The 23,275-nt window shown below is 29.4% G+C and overlaps 1 protein-coding gene across 1 annotated transcript in view; it reads right to left on the reverse strand.

The window, feature by feature from the left end:
* Positions 1-6,628: 6,628 nt before the first annotated feature.
* Positions 6,629-23,275, reverse strand: part of LOC147070650 (UDP-glycosyltransferase UGT5-like) — a 28,437-nt gene continuing 11,790 nt past the window's right edge. Inside the window, exons 2-4 of the mRNA XM_085948774.1 lie at positions 11,305-11,527; positions 8,743-8,959; positions 6,629-7,065 (exon numbers count right to left, since the gene is read on the reverse strand). Coding sequence (XP_085804900.1) covers positions 6,777-7,065; positions 8,743-8,959; positions 11,305-11,527 — 729 coding nt within the window. The 3' untranslated portion in view covers positions 6,629-6,776. The remainder of the gene's footprint in view (positions 7,066-8,742; positions 8,960-11,304; positions 11,528-23,275) is intronic.

Raw genomic sequence — 23,275 nt, forward strand, 5'->3', positions numbered from 1 at the left:
ATGGCATGACAAAAATAACACGATTTAATAGCAGAGCTATCCACAGATCACACAAAATACAATTATTACGGTGCCTATTTGATTAAGAGTATTTAGACGAATACGCATATACTTTTTTATAATTATTATAATATTATAAATACTGCGACGATTTAAACAACCTCTTAACTACGGACTGGTGTTTAAACTAATCTTATGTTATATATATATTCAATGAGAATGAATTTTAGGGTAAAGTCATATACACTCATAAATCTTTTTGACAATATTTTCTTATGTGCACATTCTTAAATCATTTTCATACGTTGTTATGGTATCCATAAGGCATATGTCATTGATTGTTTTATTATTTAATAATATATAACTTTGGTACGTAGACGTCAGGTTAAGTAAGAAAATATTAACTAATTAGGTAGGTATACTTATTTATTTATATCAAAGAACTGCTCGTCCTTGAAGAAGTCCACAATATTTTTTAATTAAATTACAAAACAATTACTTACATGAATGTGGCCCATAAGTCTAAAAAGGTTGCTACCGACCCTTGTTGCCAATTATCAAAAAATAAATAAAAATGTTATAAAACGTAAAAGTATTTTTTATAATACAGTAGGTGGATATTTATTTAGTATTCAAAATAATTTACATAGGGATGCATTTACCATAGGGCTAAATAGGGCTATATCCCAAGGTCCTACCCCCTAGGAGACAAGGACATTGTGGGTTTCCAAAAAATTGAATCAAAATTTCTCATATTATTATGATTTAAATAATATTTAAGTATATAACACTATTGGCAAATATCGATTTAGTTTATTTGCTCGAATGTCAAAAGTATTTTGATGAAATAAATAAATTTGAATAAAATAATACGTAATAATCGAACAAAGAAGCAAGAGAGATGCCAATTATATGTATATATATGTTTTTCTTTTTTAATTTGGTACTTTAAGAAGTTATTTTTGGGGCCCTACCATACGAAAACCGTAAATCCGGCCCCGTACAAACATATAAATAAAACTGGGTTTTAAATATAATTTAGTATGTACCTATTCATACACTGTGCGCCTTTACAAGGTTTATTATTATAAATGATTTCCTTACTTAATCACTGTGCAAATTTTATTTCAAGAAATAAATAATGAAAGATTATTAAGATAACATATCAATGCTTGAGATTATAAAATTCTATATATTATAACAATAATTGTTAATAATAATAATTTGAAAAAAAGCAGAGTTTATGTTTTTCCATCATTTTATGGGAAAATCATTAATTTTGCAATTACAATGATAATAATATAAATAAATGAATTGTAAAATATATTTTTATTACGATCGTAATATAATATCAATAACACATATAAATTGAGGTATTATTGTAATTTTAAGTGATATACCAAACTTTGATTTTATTTGAAATTGTCGCGTTTTTAGCAAGATGCTCTAAAAAAGGAGTTGCTTTCCCGGGCTCCTTTGGGGCCGAGAGATTATGTTGTGATCTCGGCCAACAAGTTAACAAAAACAATTCATTATCATACAAAATATCATATAAACGTACTTTTATGTTATTTAGTATAAAAAAATATGTTTGGTCGAACCTGAATTGACAAATTAAGTGCCCATTATGCAAGTTAATTACATACCGCTCAAATCGTGACAATACCAGTTTCCTACCATTTCCCGGAAAGTATCCCACTATTCAAGCAGCGTACATAATATACCTAGATTGCTAACTATGTAACTTATGATAATAGAGTACATCCATATATAACTTTTTTATTAAAAAAAATGTTTTTATAATATCGTCTCTGTTCTGGCAGAACACACTAACTGGAGAATACTAGTTTTGAGTAATTTGACTTTGAAGTTTTTAAAATGTTTGAAATGGTCTATCATGTGAGTTTATTAAGTAATCGTAAAAAGGATGACTTTAAAATAAAGACTGTTTATTTGTTAAAAAGGTTTCCAGACGGTAAAGTTTGAAATAAGGAACATTTTGGTATAACTAACTCAATATGTAATTTTTTCGAATTAGTGTCTTCTGCCAGAACAGTGACAATATTAGACTGGTCAAAAAATCAAGTACAGACAGTATCTCATGAATATAAAGACTTTACTAAGTTCGGTATGGAATAATTGACGTCATTATCAAGCAATTTCTAATAGAGATCACTCAAAGAAAGATGACGATATTGAATAATATAAACTTTATTCTTAATTTGATAAACTCTGACCTACAATGGTATCAAAATCAAAAAGAAATTGAGTATTTTAATAATATTATTGGGGTCTATACAATAAGTATTTGTGTTTGGCTTTTTTATTATATAAATAATTTTTTAACGTCTGACCCGAAAAGACTTATGCGATACGAAATTGTTTATGTTTTGTTACATTATTATTTTTAATTATACCAAAAACTATAATATTATGACCTAAAAATAAAAATATTTAGTTGTTATAATATATTGGGTGTATCTAAGTAGCTACGTTTATGGGTTGCGATGAAATTATGTACATTCAACCTCAAATACCCATTTGACATCGCGGCAGAATAACACTATAATATAAGGTAAATATTCTACCGACAAGTGGCATCTAATGGAAAACACGTCACGAATTTGATTAATAATTACATTTTAAAATAAATTATTAATTAATTCAGATATGTACATGTTTATTAATTAATAAACATGTATCTGAAAACATTAAAAATAAATATATTATATATTTAAAGTCGAAGATAACTAACAATTATTTAAAAAGAGTTAAAAAATATAATTTTTTGAAGGATCACATATTATTTTGTGGTTATGGTTTTCTCTAATGTATAGAAAAGGTTTTTGACTATACATATAAAATGGTGAGGTAAGTAAATAGGATGGCTGAGCGGCTAACGCGTTGGCTTATAAAGTCCCAGGTTCGAATCCTGGGTCTTAAAAATACACACATTGTTTTTAAGGTGTGTTTGGAGTGAGAAAATGAATCTAATAAGTTGAGCATGTGGCTAACATCCATTCCTCGTAAAATAAAAGTCTGTTCATACAAACAGTAGAGGCCCATAAGATCTTCTCAAGGTTGTGCTTTGTAAAAAGAAACACCGGTATTCGAGGGTTTTTTTTAAAATTGTAATATATTCATTCAATATTCATTGATCAAAATACTTTTAAAAGTAAATTATTGCTATATGTCTACATTATAAAATTATATTAACATCAAAATGAAATTCATAATATGATAACCGGGTGCTTCTTATTATTTGACCTGATATATTAAGATAAATGAGATAGTATTGTGACCTCAATCATTTAAAAAATATGTCATATTTATAATCTCTCAAAACATTTCTTAGTTATCTATTACACTGAAAAATATAGTATTTACATAAAACAATGGTAGAAATTTGAACTGGACCGACCAGGTTTCGAATACTGCGCCAAAATATTTTTGTTGTTGATCTTTCTAAAGAATCATATAAAATAGATTTTATTTTTCATTGACTTTGATAGATGGCAGTATTTTAAAAATTAATATTTTATTATTACTATGTCATTAACTTCATTGTATGTCGTCGAATTCAACAGTACGAATAAGTATTTAATAATTTAAACAAAATAATGTCATCAATGTTTTTATACCATTCCGAGCAGGTTCGGGCTAAGTAAATGCAAGGCCCGATTGGAGAATGTGCACGAGTCCTTATAAATACTTACCAATGCGAATAATATTATATTCAACTCCAAAAAATAAACTATTGAAACGACTTTTTATTTATATCAAATTTTATTTTAGGTATGGTCCCAATATTAAAGCTCGATTAGAGCTCGATTAGATATAAATAAAAAGGATTTCAAGTTATACACATTTATATTTTTATAAAAATCGATGTTTTTTAAAATAAATATAAAAAATATTAAAACGATGAATTAGTCAAAAATCTAAACGATGTTTTCAGATACATATAAAAGAATTAATACAGTTGAAATTGTAAATTATCAAAAAAAATCTCAAATTGCAAGCTTCGCATTTTTCCGCTAGGTTCTCTGCTGGCGTGCCTCTCCCCCTTAAAACTTGGTTTATTAAGTTTTTTATAATGAAATGAGGAGATTTTTGACTACTTTATAATTTTAATATTTTTCATATTTATTTTAAAAAACATTGATTTTTATCAAAATATAAATGTGTATAAATTGAAACTCTTTTTATTTATATCAAATCGAGCTCAATGTTGGGACTATACCTAAATAAGCTTCATTTTTTTCCGCTAGGTGTCTCTAGTAGGTAGAGGATTCCCCTTAAATAAGAAAATATTCACTATTTTTATATTGACTGTGTCTAACAATTTAGTGAATATTTTAATAAAAGTCCCGGGGGATTGGGCCCAATCGGTCCAATTACCTTAAAACCTTACCTCTTCTCAAAAAAAAAAAATATAATATTGGAATATTAATTAATGTTTCCTTTCAGCATCTTTCGTTTTCATTTCCTTCGTTTAATTAGACCTCAATATGGTTACATGTAAATATTAAATTTCACCGTATCACAGTTCACCGTGATATATCGCCCGAATAGCATTGAGATCAAAAACTAATGCGTTGTTCGTAGAGCATTGCACACAGTAATGTTACAATTTTATTAATTTCAAAAAGAATATTAAATTTATATTGATTGCTATCGAATATCTGATACTAACGTTGTCATTAATATCAGATATTTGATAAGTATGACTTGATACTAACGATTGAGCACCTGCTTGAATGTTATGTACATAAATACCTGCAATATGATTGAATTTATAACTTAATTACTTAAAGATTTTCGTCAATCATTCCTTTGTATTCCGGTGGTTTTTATCACGTATTATTTAAGTGTTTTATTTAGACGTGGATCTGAACTCAATTCTACGGCAATCGGTTTCCGATATAATATTAACTGTGATAGGTTAACTAACTGCGTTAGTATAATTTTCTGGACACGCCTTAATATGCCATCTGTTTTCTTTCAGGATACCTTAGACTCAGGTAATTTTGATTTTTTTAATTAAACTATTTTTCATTTAATGAATTCGTCACAAAATTTTAGAATATAGTGTTCGTTATTAGATATATAATTAAAAACACTCCAAAAATATATTTTTTCAGTCTAATACTCCAACACGAGTATTTTAAAAAGAGTGAAATCCGATTAAGTGTCTACGTAGTTTTGCAATCCGAAAATTCCAATATATTGTAATATAAGAAAAAGGAAAGAATATGGTTTAAAATAAAAAATAAAAATTCTGAGATTCCAGATGATTTCTTAATCCCGAAATCTCAAGATTTTTTCTTGACCTTTTTGACCACTGGATGACTATGTTCAGCGATTAATTTTCATAGAGTTATATGACTTACCTACCCATTACCATTTTAATAAACTCTTTTACATAGCAGATCATTGCTAGATTTTTTCCCGGACTGTCCTGTGTTTTCCATACTCTTATGCTTAACATTTTTTTTTATCCTGGGGTTACTGCTAAAAGTTATTAAGTCAAATCATGTTGTGGAGTAATAGCAATTTGAAAGTTTGACATTCCTTCTAAAAGCAGGTATAATCTTAATCCTAATATATTTGTGCTTTATGTGCATGTTCTATATATGAGTGGTTCACAAGCATAGTGACCCAAGTCCATTCCGGTTATTTTCGGGTAAGCTAGATTCAAACATAGTATTTGAGTATCTCTAATTCTGTAAGGGTATGATTGCAGTTCTGAAGTGTTACTCTGAGTATATTTAGGTTTTAATGTAAGGGAAATCATACCCTACAGAATAAGAAATACACAAATAAAATCTTTGAACCTAGCTTACTCAAAAATAACCAGAATGGACTTGGTTCACTATGCTTGTGAAAAACTCATATATCAGATGACCTTGATTTTTTCTATCATACATATTATTTATATATAGACAAATAATCCGTTGTTAACTTTAAATACATAAATTATCGACTTACTAACTTTTGGCAGCAACCCCACGAATTTGTTTGAGGTAATAAAAAATCGAAAACAAAAAACAGATTCATTTAATTTTGTCTTACTTCATCACAACATTCATATTAAAAAACAGCTGCTGTTATATTATTGATACAACATAAAAAATATCTTAACAGTTATTTTAACTTCTATTTTTCTTTAAATTTGATTGTTACACTTGTCTTGTTTAAAACATTACTTATAATAATAATTTAAAACTGCTAAAAAATCCAGAAAAGTCCCTTTACTACGGGAAATTAAATGTATGTACGAGTATTTATAATGTTCATTATTCTATAAAATGCATTAAGTATAATATCATCTCTGTTCTGGCAGAACACACTAACTGGAGAATACTAGTTTTGAGTAATTTGACTTTGAAGTTGTTAAAATGTTTGAAATGGTCTATCATGTGAGTTTATTAAGTAATCGTAAAAAAGATGACTTTAAAATAAAGACTGTTTATTTATTAAGAAGGTTTCCAGACGGTAGTGTTTGAAATAAGGAACATTTTGGTATAACTAACTCAATATGTCATTCTTTCGAATTAGTGTCTTCTGCCAGAACAGTGACGATATATACTATATTATAGGTATAAAGTAAAATTATTATTGGGATGAGTCATTCGGAATTTTCTCGAATCGATAATGATACGTCCATATCGAACTTACAAAAATTACAAATATATTATCATTATTATTATATATTTCTACATCAATATTATTATTAAATATCACTTTTTATCAATAATAATATTTTATCAAAGTCAGTCTTTCTTATTTTTATTTGACATCTTGCTGGATTTCTTGAAGATAAGACCAAGCAGACAGGCGAGCGTCTTATAGCTGATGAAAATAATAAGCAGACTAACAACGGTCAGGAATGCTATAACGTCCAGGAGAAGGTATCTATACAGTGGGAGATCAGCTGAGGCAGGTCTCAGATGCTTTCCTCCATGTCTTGCGACGTGTTCTACCCAGTAGACAGCCGTTTCTAGTGGTGGCATTGGTCGGTCTCTCCAAATTTCTGATACTTTCTTCGCACTGGCCTGCATCCTGTAAAAGAAAACATATATCTTGAAATATCGGCAGAATGCACTGGTAATATTGGGAGTTGATTGAACTATTATACACTTCTGAAGGTTGGGTTAAAATAGAAACCCTTGCTCGTATCGGATGAGAGGCTTTACAAATTGGCTTGCTTGAGATAAACTCAACTCAGAATTATACCTAAGTATAACTTATAATTTACAGCATACCAACTAATATTTTCATTATTCAATTTGACTGTAGAATTTTTTTTTCGTCTAGTCACAGTAATTTGTTATCTGCCCAGGATACCTTTTGGTGATGACGAAGATAGAACTTGGTGAATATGATAGTAAGTCACAAAAAAATTAATAATTCATTTGGTACAAAAAAAAGTAACTGTAGGTGGTACAACAGTAACAGACATGAAAATCGCCGCGTTATATATGTATTTAAACTTGTCAAATTGGCTATGATTGTCACGTGACCATTCTTCTAATTTAAATAATTAGAACTATAAAACAATTGAAAAATTACTGATCAGCTTTTTTTATAATTAGCTCATTTTATTTAGTTAAACTGATAACATTGATTGTAGTTTGTTTTTATGTGTTTCCATGAATTATGAGTAGGTATATTAAAATTTTATATACAATGCAATATGAGAATGTTTAGAGTTTCTTATCTATGGAGATCTATCTAGATTATTGGAATTCGCAAATTGTAACCGATCGTAGCAGTTTCGCCACCATGCATTATCAACTAGCCGAATTGAATCAATCTCACTCAATGTCAGTGATGTCAACCGTACTATAATTATAGTTCAATACTATAATTTTGATTTCGCGAAATATGCAAAATATTATAATTTTACGCCAAATATACCAAAATACTATAATTTTAAAAGATTCAAGACGGAAAATGTTCCTGTACTATATATTTTTCAGAAATACTATAATTTTTACGCCTTTGTACCGCTCGATGCTAATCACCTCCTCTAGGACTGTCCTCATATGCTAGTTAAAAACTACTTAAATCTGTCCCGCTTAAAATAAATGTGTCCTTAGATTTCAAAATCAGCCAAGTCCATAATGGATGAATAGGAGAAAAACAGCTTTTTGTTTTCCCAGGTAGGTACATAATCACAAAGGTGGAAGTTTATATTATTTCGATTAAAGAACATTTAAAATTAATAAGATCCACATTTCGATAATGCAAAAATGTTAGAAAGCAGTAGTTCTTCAACAATTCACAAAAAAGTCAAAATACCTAAAGGTGGACTTGGCTGAATTTGAAATCTAGCAACACAAATAACCATATTATTTTTTTAAATACTACTATACATAATAATAGGTTGAACTGCAGTCTATAATAATTAACCAGCACTTATTAAAAACCTACTTGCGATTACAATCACAGAATATCTACAAGTATACATAATATTACATGTTTAAAGTTAACCAACAAATCCACTGTACGTGCGTAATAATTGTCAGAGATGATATTATTATTATGACGCTGTTCATTCCAATTAACATTCTAATATATTTATTTTTAGAAAATCTCATAAGTCTGTTTCGTTTTTTTTTTTTTAATTACATGAGTTATTATAGTTATTATATAATATGAACTGTATTAGTTCATTTTTAGCCTCATACATTTAAAAAGAGTTAATCTTTTAAATTAATGTAGGTAGATACTTACTGTGGATCCAAGATTTTTTTCAAAGCCGCTGAAAGTGATTCATTTGTGATATCTCTATAATGAAGAGTTGTTCCGAGTCCACTCTCTTCAGCTGCTGCGGCATTCGCAAACTGGTCTCCGTAAAGTGGTATGGTGATGATTGGTACTCCACAGTGAGCAGCTTCAGTTGTGCTCAGCATTCCTCCGTGTGATATGAAGCCTTTGACGTTCTTATGGTCTGGAATTAAATACATATGATTATGATTTCGCGTTTTTTATACCAAAATATAGCAGCGAATGGATTTTGGCTGTTATGATCAGATAATAAACAGTGCACACTAAACTTAGTCAATCATACGTATTTGTTTTCATTGAAATAAGACTACAATTTACAGCCGGTGTTGGTTAGTTTTTAAAATTCAATTAAACCCTGCGAAACCAAGTCATAATAAATAATAGTCAAAAAATACTCAGTGTATCTATAAAATATCTAAAATTATGCAATTAAATCATACATGACTGTGGATATTTTATGGATATAAATACCTAATAATATTTTTTATATAATATTATAGTTTGGTTTAGGCAAATGAATGAATGAATTTAAAAAAAAAGATCCAACGATATGTGTAATATTATGTTTTCTTAATCCAACGAATACAAATAAGTATGAATGAACAGAACATCGCCAAAAGTATATCAAAACTATTACGGTTTGGTTAAGACAGGGTTTAATTGATTTTTAAAAACTAATCAACACCGTCTGTAAATTGTAGTCTTAGTTCAATAAAAACAAATACGTATGACTAACACAGTTTAATTTGCACAATTTATGACAGATCTTAACAGCCTACCTCCACCCTTCGCTACTGCAGGATATTATACCGTAGCTCTATCTTATAAACCGTGTAGATGATCTTTAGTCACCTTCTAAGATGCTGAAGTCTGGATGGCTTGAATAAAGGTATTCCAGGATGACAATATCTTAAGTTATCCATAGAACATGGTTCTGCCATATCAACGACACCATTGGCGTGCGACTTTCCAAAACACAAATTGGTCATTCAATCCAAGTTTATTTTTGTATATAGAACAATAAAATGACTTTCAATAATCAAATATCAATAACTCAAAATATATAACTTGAAATCAATTGATTTTTGAAACAAACGGATGGCCTATTATAATTTCAGAGTTATAAAAATAATAAATCACATGAACATGGAGATATGAAGGTACAAAGTTCAATAAATAAGAACTTTTGTTGATTATTTTTTCAAACTTCCCGCGATGTTTTCAAGTATGCTCTAAATATATTATTTGGTTGAAAACTTCACTAATCATTGATTTGTAGAGTATAATATGAAGCTGTTTTTAAATATATTAGATCAACAATTTAATCAATAGATGTCACATAGTCACAAAAAAATTCACAAATATATTCAGTACGAATTCACGCAGCAACGCTTTCAAAATCTATAATATATTTATTTGGTAAGAAACCTCGCTAACCAAAGCTTTATTTGGTGTAGAAATCTGCTTCTTAATTCATTATTTTTTCAATACAATATATGCCTATGGACGTCCCAAAAAAATAACGAAAAAGTGCCTTCTCAGGCACGAGAATTTCTCGTGCTTGGTACAAAAGACAAAAAAATGCCGCAAGAGAAATTCTCGTATTTGGACGGCTATGGGTTAAATGTGACGAGTGAATGGAGTTTCCCTTCTCTTATCTCCTCGTTTCTGACACAATTTTACTACCTATTATATTCCAAGTATCTGTGTTTGAAGCTAATATGGTTTCTACGAGTCTTCACAGTGACAACCCGTGAGGGTAGGCAGATTGAGCGTCGCTTGGGGGCGGCAAATCGAATAGAATCATTAGATAAATATTATATAGAAATAGGTAACTAAACTTTGTAAGTACCTAATAATGAAAATATCCTTCGATTAAAAAAATCTGCTCACTGGTTGGAAACAAAATGTATTAAGAATTAACATAAAAGGTTTAACAGGACTGTATTTTTTGTCGGTTTAGCGATGTCTAGCTTACTTCTGTTGTCCTTGGACGTCACGTCCTTGATGACCAGCAATGACACGTGCAGATTTGCGAATTATATTTTGAATTATAGTAAGGTACATAGGTACTTACCTAGCTCGCGTGTTTTGAAAGTTGTCACGTGTATTTTTAATGCATCTGAAACCGTGGACTTACAATATTGTTTATTGAAGTAGAGATGGCATTTAAATTGGATTTAGTGATATATAGTTTGTTAATAATGTATCCATACAACACATTTCTTAAATATTGGGGTCATGTAAGGATGATAAAAAATACTGTATAAAAATGGGGCGACATTTTGTCCGAGGACGTCACAAATTTTGTGAGAACGATGGACTAGGTATATAATAATATTGTGATACCATTCTATTAAATTAGCTCAGTATGACTGAGAGAACGAGCCAAGGATCGCAGAAAGAGTTGAGTACCTTACACAAGGTAAATATACAGATTCGAGTAGGATTTTACTATTAATGGAATATCACGTCGTAAAGAATATAAAAAAATATATTTCCACTCACTCAAGATATCAAACTGCGGCAGCCACTTCCTAACCATGACGTTGTCCGGAATCCCAGCCATCGTCTCGTTTTCCCACTTCCACATAATCCTCTGAGGAAGCTCTGCGAAGGCATCTTGAATTGCCTTCAATTTCTCTGGAGGAAAAGTTACTGCTCGGATCATAGATCCCATGCTGAAAAATATCACACCATGGGGAGATTCTTCGATGAACTTCTCAATATCCTGAAACAAAATATTTTATAGATTAGTTATGTACATAAATAGATGAGTTTATGAATTATAATATATGAAAAAGTGTGACATTGATAGACGCATAAACACATAATTTGTTAAAATAAAAATACTTATACAATTCAATCAATTTTAATATATATGTACCGAATTTATCAATGATGCCCGCAAACAAATTTCTTCCCAAGAAAATTTTAAATACCGCAATTTGCCAATATTTAATCTGAAGTTTTATTAGAATTCATGACCTTACAATATAAGGGTTCCTAAGATGTTTGAACTGAAATTCAGATTACAGTCATAGTTTGATTTCGAGACCCAAGAAAGAATTTAAATTTAAAATCCCTCAAAGTACCTATTAGGTACCTATATTAAAATTATCTATTATCATAAATTGAATTTTTTTTGTAATCCACTCAATATACCAAGCGACCCATAAGTTAAGCTCCCTTACCAAATAAAGTAAGTATGTATACTATTTTTCACAATCATTTAAATAATTATGAAATAAATACACCTCGAATAAAAATTATATACATAATTTACCGCCCTTCAGAAGCGCATGACCTACCTACCTACCCCAAAATACGCGTTTTCAATTCATTTTACCAAAACAATAACTTAACATATTCGTAAATTACAACATAACTTATGTTTTAAACTAGCTTATAATATGTAGGTGTCCCTATTTAATTTAAATGTACTGATATAATTATGGTTATGCTTAATATTTAAACAGTCTATAGAATTTCTTAAGAAATAATTAGTATTTAGACATTAATTCATTGAAATATCCAAGTGTCTTCAAAAAATTTTATGGATTTGGTAGTGGTCATCTGAGTATTTTTTGTTATTATTTATTTATTTATTATTATTTTTTCGGGTCTAGGACAATTGGGCGCCGGGACAATTGGGTACTACACAATCTAATGAAATTCGAAAAGAAATAGACGTTCGTGAATTATAGGTACCTTTAAAATATGTATTTAATATTTGGTGAGAATCTAAATATGCACAAGTAAAAAATGATTTAATTATGTATAATGTTTAAGTTCAAACTAGAAGAGGGTTCTTTTATTTTTATATGAAGCGTCGGGCATAATAATTCTCAATCCGCAATAAAAATAACATTATGTTAAGAGCAAAATCAATTAAAATTATTAAGTAGTAAATAGAAACTTATTAAACTTCCCCGTCTACTTTTTGTATCAAATCGTAACGAACGTCTATTTATTACATTAATGAACGTTATTTTATCCGAAAGTGCGGTGCCCACTTGTCTTGGCATCTAATTGTCCTAGTCCCATTTTTTCGTTACTGGATTCAAAAAAAAGTTTAATTTTAAAAACAAAGTTTTTTTAGATAGGTATCTACTCTATTTTAGGACAAAAAGGTGATTAAAGAAAATTAATAATTATCTTTATTACTATATTCGTATTTTGACAACTGAGTAGGCTGCTGACATAACAAGATGTGAAGAAATATTATATGAAAATGGGAGAAGTATAATATGTGTAGCATTGAACGTCTACAGGTTGAAGTAGAGGAAGAAAGAAAGATTGATATTGTACATATGCCATTGAAATTAAAAGACATCGTAAGAATAAACAAAAAAGTTTAAATTAACATGTTGTTATCTTTTTCTTTTGCTCTGTCAAAATACTCTTGGCTCTTTTTCAAAAACAATATCCACGCCAATTATTAAATTAAATAGGTAATATCATCGGCTTGTCAACAATATTGTATTTCGAAATAAGTGTGTATTGAAATAATAATAAAATTGGCTCAAGAAATCTTTGGTTAGTATATATACGTGCCGTAATTATTATATAATTTTTGATAGTATTCATTTAATGGGTGACGATTTAATGAATATAATATATAATAAATTTATATAAGAATTAGAAAACTTATTAACACAATTAAAGCATACGTCAAAAAATATTGTGATGTTTTCTTATCGTTGTAGTAAAATAAGAATAAAACTTTAAATTCTGTTCAAACAAAATCTTAAAAGACAATCTTTACAACGAAAGGTAGACATACATGAAAATGAAATTAAAATTTACATAATGAATGAATTACAACTCATTTATAAAATAAAATTAATTAGAAATAGGGCCCACATGCTCAGCGTAAGACAAAATGGAGCTTTTATGGTATTTTCAGAGCATAGCCCTGGACATTCCTTAAACGTTGTAGATAATCTATTTATATAATTTTGAAGCCTTATTGTCAATTTATTGCTGTGGCCGTATGTTGTAGCTTAGACACTGAGAAATGTCAATAGAAATGGCGTATTTCAAAAAAATACTACCTTAGTCTTAGGTCAGTAATTATTATAAAGCAAACAATATTCGTAGGATGTTTATCACATTTTAATGGTCAAAGACATGGCTTATAATCAATATCTTTAGAATTATCTTCAAATGTGTTAATCGTGCCCATTTTTGAATAATAAAATGCCTAATTCTTGTCACATTTGGGATCAAAAATATTATAAAATATATTTTTTTATCGTAAATATGTCACTATATATTGTTAACAAAAATTTTACTAATGGATTTGTAAATGCGTTTAAAAAATAATAAATATAAAAAATCTTAACACCACTGCACATGGACGTACTGAAATATGACTATATTCTAAAACATGAGAGCGAGAGGTATAAAAGAATACTATTTTATGTAATTAACATACTTTATGCAGTCATCAAATGTTTTAAATAAATATAAAAGATAATAAGGCTTCAAATCTATATAAATAGATTATCTACAACGTTTAAGAGGACGTTCTACAGAAATGGCCTTGAGAATTGAAAATATGATTTTTTAACATGTGGTCCATAATATCTGGTCTACTAGTTAATATAAAAAGGTCGTGTCAAAGTTGTTTGTGTTAATAAATTTGCTCTGTGACTGATCCGACTCATATTTCACATTTATTTCATCAGGGCTGTCGAAGACATAAATCATAATATATATTTATAATTTTAAATTTTTATTTATAATATATATTATTTAAGTTTTGTGCATCTAATGCCGGGTCCACACTGGCAACAAGTTAATTTGCTGGCAACCTCGTTAGATTTTACGATAATTATTGTAAAATTTCTAAAGCAATTATGGTAAGTATCGTAAAATTTAATGAGGTTGCCAGCAACTTGTTGCCAGTGTGGAAATGGCTTAATATCCACTGTGGTTCACGTAGTGGCATGGACCTGGGGTTAGCTAATTCAGGAAGTCAACACCCATGATAGAATTTTTTCCAGTTTTGGTTGCATTATATTCCAAAACTCTTCTGTAAAAATCGTTTCCGAGTTTATAAATGGAAATTTCTCGGTATACATAGTAAACAAACCTACGAATAAAAAAAGACAAAAAGGAACATACTGATTCATCGCAGTAAAATCTGGTAATCAAATTCGCCATTTTGAAAAGCGACGATTTTGCGTAAACAAATATCACGTGGTCTGTACGTGTGCGGCAAACTTCGAATGTGTTTGTAATTTTGTGCAAAGTGCGAATGTAATGTTTTCAAATAATTGATATGGATTAATTATACCATCGTATTATTTTCTCGAAATCATAAACATACTATAATAGTATTTGAGTATCAACCTATGTTCAATTTGAATTGGGTTATAATAATAATATACCCGTATATATATCAATAGTATGTTTGCTACAAAATCCACCCAAGTTATCAGTACGTACTTGCACAGGTTTGATTAAAAACCATGATGAAATTAACATTTAAAAAATATGAATGCTTAATATTATTTTGACAGCCCTGTTTTCTGATCGGCTTCATGTCGCAGGTGTTCATAAAATAATAATAATTCTCCGCGCGGCAGAAATTATCAGTAATAATAATAATATTTCTTGAAATAAAATCTCCGATGATTAGTGATTTTTGCGAAAAGATCGATTTAAATTGACGTAGTTACGACGCCGAGGTTCTTTTTATACTAAATTATATTTGAACGGCGGGCTCTTCAGCGGGCCCTTAAGGTATTTCCAGGATCATGCTTTGAAAATAGAACAAAAATTCCATTTTCACTTACGCTGAGCATGTCCCCCCTTAAGAAATAAAAAAAACATGATTATTTTTATAACAATAATATTTTCAAAATATCTCCTAAGTAAAATTTGTTCAATCATATTATATTTTTTTATACCAACAACGTTACAATTTACAATAATATTGAACCAGTTTCACAACGTTTAAGGAATGTCCAGGGTTATGCTCTGAAAATACCATAAAAGCTCCATTTTGACCTACGTTGAGCATGTGGGCCGTTAAGTCATTTTGGGATGCTAACGGTGGCATTATAAATAATCTAATCAAAAAAATAACTTATTATCGTCAAAGTGGCTTGTATGCCCTTTTTGCTTGACTCGCCGATTGCATGTAATTAGTGTAAACATTTTAAACAGTAGCGTACATATTATTTTAAGTTGGGTCAGTGATTTGGGTTGTTATCTCTACCTACCATAAAAATACTGCTTTAACTTGAGATAAATTCGCTCTTAAATTCAGAAATACATATTTTTAAAAATAGTATACATTAAAGAAAATGTACACATTACATTATGGCAAAATATAGCCAATGCCATTTTAGTAATTCCTAACGCTTGTCAGTTGATGCATACAATTTACTAATACGATTGTATAGTATGTAACAATGGGTTTTTAATGGAATGGACATTTCAGTGATAATATGATGATTTTTAATCTATATTGTATCGTTTTTCATTCAGAAATGAAAGATTTTGTAAATTGAGTGTTAAAAAATAGAGGCCCATTTACGTCAAATATTTTTAAAAATGTATGAGATTATTTAAAATCTAATGGTATCACCTAAGTAAATATACTTGTCTGAAAAATATATGCAATATTATACTGATTGCAGACCATAAAATATTTTTAACTGTTTTACAACAATCTATACACTAGCGTTAGGGTCTTTTTAACAATATAAATAATCACAAGATAAAAATAACTTTTTATACCCCACGTTTTAAAATTTTCTGTTGAGTCATATAAACTTGACAATTCCATATATTAATAAATACTTTTTTTGTACTTGATAGAAATACTGAATAAATATAGAATACTGAAATGTAATTTTGACATTTCAAATTGATTTTCATAGTAACGCACGTATATATTAATAATTTAGTTGCTAGGACTGCACACAAGAAAAAATTTGTACTGGACTAACAAGAATACGAGTTAATAAAAACGTGGTAAAATAATGTCAATACGCCACATAAAATTTATCACTGTTTTATAAATTGGTATCACTTTGTACGTGGTTTACATACAAATAGTTTCTACAATACCTATTTCACTCCCACCATTATTATTTATTGTTTTCCTTAATAATTTAATGTTTAATTTGTTAAAAAACCCATTATCTCATTTTTAATAAAACAAATATTGAAGAAACATACTATCGAATTTGAATTTAAATTATAATTGACTTGAGTTTTGTACTATACCATTTGAGTAATTTTTTGGCGTTTCATCTTTCGGCACAACACGCACTCTCCAATGGTAAATACACACTGACAACTAGGGAATCCAATTCCGAGCCAAAATTCAGATCCCGGGATTTCAGGATTACAATTTGACAATCCCGGGATCCCGGGACTGGTCCTTGGATTGGCATTTTTTCCCATTGTTAATATAAAATTTTTATATTTACAAACAACATTGATAAAATCGGTCAAAAATAAATCTAGTATAATTTATATTATTTAAGATATGTATTGTTAATATTGTATACGTTCAATCTTGGAAATTTATAATTTTAATGGAGTAAATAATATTGTAATATAACTAATAATAATGTGAATTTAATATGAGATTGCTGTTTCTGATAGTAAAGACTTAATGAATGGGTTAGCGAGATTTTAAATAGTAAAGCAAATCATGGTGTACTTATGGCCTTTCCGCTTCTTAAATCTAATTAGTCAGCCAAATATGAAACTGCCCTAAAACGTATGAGATCATAGTGAAATTACTTTGCTAATAGTTCGAAGCATTGTTTTTTTCAATCTTTCTCATTTTTATTAATTTATGTGAAAAAATAAAATGAATCGGCAACTTACACATGGGTATAAATCAAACTTCATTCAAACTCAGTTTATTTCTACTGTAGTTATTTGTTATTAAAAGTATTTTTTCTGTTATATTTTTGTTTTTATTTTATTTTCCATAAAAATTGATAAAAAAATCAATCCCGAAAGTTTCGGGATTATGTTTATCAATCCCGAGATTCATAGGTATCGAAAATAGCTCGGGATCCCGGGATTGGAATCCCTACTGACAACGAATACCCACAGTTAATTCGTGCTTAAATGCTAATTTAATACAATTAAAGAATTTAATTACATAACAATATTACCTACTTAATAAAGGATGAGGTTATCGGTGTGTATTTGCCATTGGTGAGTGCGCATAGTGCCCGAAGATTTCGAAAGGCAAATCCCGGGTCGTAAAAAATGACTCAAATGGAATAATGCAAAAGGCAAATCAATTATTTGTTAAATATATTTTTACCTAATTATACATTTATAATAATTTATTAAAATGGTTTATAAAAATAATATCTTTGTCATTTATGTCAAATCATTATTATTTCAAAACTTCAGGTGTCGTATGAAAAAGAATTTTTATTTGAGTAGATCTGATTAAATAATGTTGTCACTGTTGGTAAAACCATAAGTACCAAACAAAACCGTGATAAGATGAAGTTTGTTGACATATTACTGAAATGAATGATAACGTTATTAATTAAATTATCTACTAGACAGTTATGTCAATAAAAGTCTAGTTATTTCAAGGATTTTCCTCAGTAAATGAAATTTCTTATCATACCAATTACCAACGAACTTGGTATAGGAATCGGGGCTTACTTACTTCTGCAACAAATATTCTACTCTTGTTTCCATCTAAGTTATCGGAGAATTATGTCAATATACTAATTTTTCTTTTTAATTGAATTTCAAATAAACGATAATATCTTTATCCCGAAGACAGAGTTATAGAATTCATAAAATATTAAGAGATTTCGGTAAAGAAAAATGATTGTAAATTGTATCTCACAACTTACAGAGAAGTCAAAATTAATAATTATAGTAGTATTAATTCATCTGGTGATTTCATTTGCCGATAGATGAATGTCAGTACAATATCTAAAAAATAATCATGTATTAAAAAGTATTCTTACCATTGGGTATTTTTAAACATTTCAAACAAAAGTAGTAAAGAATGACATGATTAGGTTATGTGATACCATTAACGCTTTCGCTGCTGAATAGATAATGAGATTTTAATTGCCCCCTTTAAAATGCACGTTAATTACATCGATCGGCCGCCTGGTCATTACGCACCGTGTGCGTCTTCCGCGTCCAAAGTATTAAGCAGTCTCGATTTTTACGTTAATTCATTACTTATTACATTTCAGTATTTCTACATGACTATCTTTAAGTCGAATTAATAAAAAAAGAGTATTTACAATTTCAATATACACATTGAGTAATATAGACAAAGCATTAGCACCGCAGGAGAAATTTTTGTCATCTGCGTGGAGTCGACTTTTTTGTATTAATTGTATTAAGTATTAAATTAAATAACGTTTTTATGAAATAAATAATTCACAAAATTTAAGAATATTCTTGATTGAGCATACGTAATTCAGAAAAACCTTGAAAAACTATAGGTAAAGTAAATCGACCGAACCCAATGGATGATGTCCTGTCAGGCACTAATATTTTTTTCAAGATTTTTCATAATAAGTAGGGTGTTTTTGAGGAGTTTTCGAATTATGTATTCTATTCATTCATATGCTCTCATTAATTGGGCCACCCTTAACTGACTAGATAATGATTTTTTAATTACCACTTTTAAAATGCACGTTAATTACATCGATCGGCCGCCTGGTCATTACGTGCCAGGTGCGTCTTCAGCGTCCAAAGTATTAAAAAATAATACACGACCTGCCTATTTCCAAATAATAATAACTGATACCCATTCTTGAAAAAAAAATCGCCTACACACAGATATGCATTTTCATTTTCAAATGTTTTCATGTTGTAATTTTAGCAAGTTTTTTAGAATTTCTGCGAAATCCCTAATATGGCTCATTGAAGTAGACATTAATACATATAGTGGGTTCCCATAATAAAGTCCTCATAATATAAAAAGTAGTTTTTTTGGTAATTGGTTAATTTAAAAAAAATATATAATCACATTTCATTAGTTGGAAAAGGTTAATAATGTAATAAACAGAATCAAACAAAGGATCGATGAGATAAAAAAAAACATGTAGAGTGTGAAGAGAAATACTGAATCATTACAATAATTATTACTCACAGTTGATAATCAAAAAGAAACTGAGACAATGATTAAAGACATATTGGCAAATTTAAAAATTGCAATGAAACTCAAGAGCATAACAAAAGCGTACCCGAACAATAAATATTTACCGCGCAAATTTTATTATTGCACACGTAGATACATAATATAATCTAATTAATCAATTATGGTTATCTACGTACTGTGGTGAGTATTAAAAAAAAATAGTTATCAGCAAACTATTAAAAACAGTAAATGTTTTTTGAGCACTTTGTTTTACCACAAATAATATGTGTTAATTTATACGGATTGGATTTTCTCCTTTAACATTTAAAATGGAGGACCTGATCGACGGATCCCCTTCTAGAAGAGAAGAGGCGATATGACAGCGAGTCGCAGTCAAAGCCTCGGTAAAATCACAAAAAAAAAAAACATTTAAAATGCACTGAGCTTATAGTCGATTAAATAAATTAAATTATACGTACTAGATTTTTTCTTATTTTTATCGAATGCTAAATAATATTGTAAACGTATGAATGTTTTAAAAAAAATCTTTGAACCAAAATACATCGTTTGCACTTTTTTTCCGTAAACCTATCTATGACAGTAAAAAAGAAGTTTTTAAAAATAAGTATATAAGTGAAACGGCAGATAATTTTCAACAGTAGGTGGAACGAAATTTCGCAGTCATTGCCAATCGGAGACTGATAGTCGAGGAGTGAGCACGTCAATTTGTTGTGTGATGGCGTCGGAGGAATATATTCTTAAATCGTGTTAAGATGACTAAAAAACGTTCCGCATGTACTTAACATTTCAATGAATATACTATTATTATTACGAATATAATAATAAACATAACATTAAAAGGACGCATGTTGAATTTTAATGACAAATTATATTTCGTTCGGCTCGCGTCATTTGCGCAATCGGCGCATCGCCTAGTCACGATCTTTTTAGACCATGCTTCAGCTGAAGTATAGCCTTAATTACCGAATATTTATCTAATTAAAAAGTACACATTGAGCACATTACAAATTATTATTTGAAGACGTTCACAACATGATATTAATTATAATAACAAGTACAGGAAAAAAACAAATTAGTAGAGAAAAAAATATTTTTATAGAAAACAGCAATAATAATTCAAGAAAAATACAAATTAAACAATAAAATAGAATTTTAAAAACATAAAACATAATGCATCGCTAAAAATGTCTACATCTCTAGGGAGTGCATTGACCAGCCGCTCAGCTCTCGTTTTTGGTGCCAGGTGAGCCTGACACGAGGAAACAGTTTTCACCCAAAATAGGTCATGCATGTAATTGACGGGTGCATAGAAATTCATTTTTTCGAGAATATCAGGATTGGAAATTATACCACGTGAGAGCAGAGAAAAATGATTTAAGAGCAGAAGTGACCTACATACGAGCCTCAAGAGAATGAAAGACGAGCATGCCTTGAAGAAAGCTAGTCGGAAAATACTCGTTTGAGAAACTGTCGAAAGGAAAATATTTATTTACATTAAAATAAAGATGTCGAAGAAATTTCTTCTGAATACGCCCTGAAATAAGCTTATAGGAAACCTTATAATGACTCCAGATAATAATAAGATTAATATGAAATCCATAATAATTTGTATATTATCTTCAATAGTATATATAAGTTTGATTATGCAATAGAGAAAGCAGTTCGCGGCCCTGTAATGACTTTAACAAGACAATATGGAGACCGATATGTATCAACAAAGTGAGAGGAAAACGTCAGACTGATGATTTTATGGATACAATGATGTCACGCGACTCAACCATTGTCATTTTCACTTGCAGATATTCAATAAATAACGCAATGTGCTCACCTAACCTAATTATTTATCCTGGGGTCTGCGGTATGCAACCATAAAATAATTACAAGATAAAAAAAACTTTTTATATACAACGTTTTTAAATTTTCTGTTGAATCATATAAACTTATGTATTAATAATTTCGGACAAATAAGGTCAACAAATCATTTTTTTGCTAATTTGCAACAAACAAACAAAAATATAGAATACTGAAATGTCATTTTGATTTCCATAGTAACGCACGTATATATTAATAATTTAGTTGCTAAGACCACTCCCTTAGCATCCAATAATAGTGGATTGGATTACGGATTTCTTCTTCGGAAATAACTTTTCATACAAAACAAAATTAACTAAAAATGAATTCAACTCTACTTAAAGATAGCTAAAAGTATTTAAAGAATGCATTGGCATCGTGTTCTGATACATTCTAAACGTTTCAAATGTCTAGCTAGTCGGGAAGTTAGTTGAAAATCGATTGCAAGATTTGTACTGGATAAACAACCACCGGACAAACAAGAATACGAGATAAGAAAAACGTGGTTATAATGGAGGAGCATCTCGTTATCAAAATACTTGTATTAACTGTTTCAGCATTTCAGATTAATCAATTCTCTAACTTTTCAGGATTTCGTTGAATAAATCAATCAAAAAAATCATGTGACATGGAGTTAATGTTCTGCTTCTAATCTAGACATTGCACGATTAACGCAATTGACAATATTCATGCGGAGTAATAATTGTCGCCCACGATAGTCGAGTCTCGGGTTCAATTCCCGGGCTTGAAAAATGTTATTTTTCAATGTGTGTTTAGACCCAAAGTGATGACCTAATAGAAAGCAAGTGACTTACATCCATTTCTAGTCAAATAAAAAATCTGTTAAGAAACCTCTTTGTGATGTGGCCCAGATTCGCATAAAACTGTAGAGCCAAAACTTGCAGTAATTTTAAATCAACGATATAATTTATATTCATTGAACTGATTTTTACGTAGTAGAACTCCATTCTAATAGTTACAATGTATTTTTATTAATTCTATGGTATCTAAGTTATTTTATTTGACATCTTGCAAGCCTAATATTACAAGATTCTAAGCGTTTAATTTTGACAGAACAAACCCAACAATGAAGTAGTATTGTAACCTGCCTTATTGTTACTTTTGTTTCGCCAAAAATAAACACTTACAACTATGCAGTTCTGTACTCACGATCTGTTTTAGGCTATAAACCAATCCTCAGAATGATTCCAAGATAATTTATAATTCAACATATTAAGTGACTCGAGTGTCGTAGAATTAATAAAAAAAGAAGGTTTGAAAATCAATATAATTTTTTTTCGACCATGTCCGATCCTAATAGGATCATGGGCCTCCACAGAGTGGAGGTTTGTATTAACAGATTTTGTTTTTTACGCCAGACCCAGGATTGGAACCTGTGACCCACGGCGTGATAGTCCAACGCTTAAGCCATAAAAATTTTACTCGAACCGAAAAATGAAATAATTGTGAAAGTGGTTTAATATTCTTGTAAAT

Source organism: Rhyacophila brunnea, unplaced genomic scaffold, assembly GCF_057557595.1.
Source record: "Rhyacophila brunnea isolate RB1 unplaced genomic scaffold, BYU_Rbru_1.0 scaffold_21, whole genome shotgun sequence".
Taxonomy (NCBI): Eukaryota; Metazoa; Arthropoda; class Insecta; order Trichoptera; family Rhyacophilidae; genus Rhyacophila; species Rhyacophila brunnea.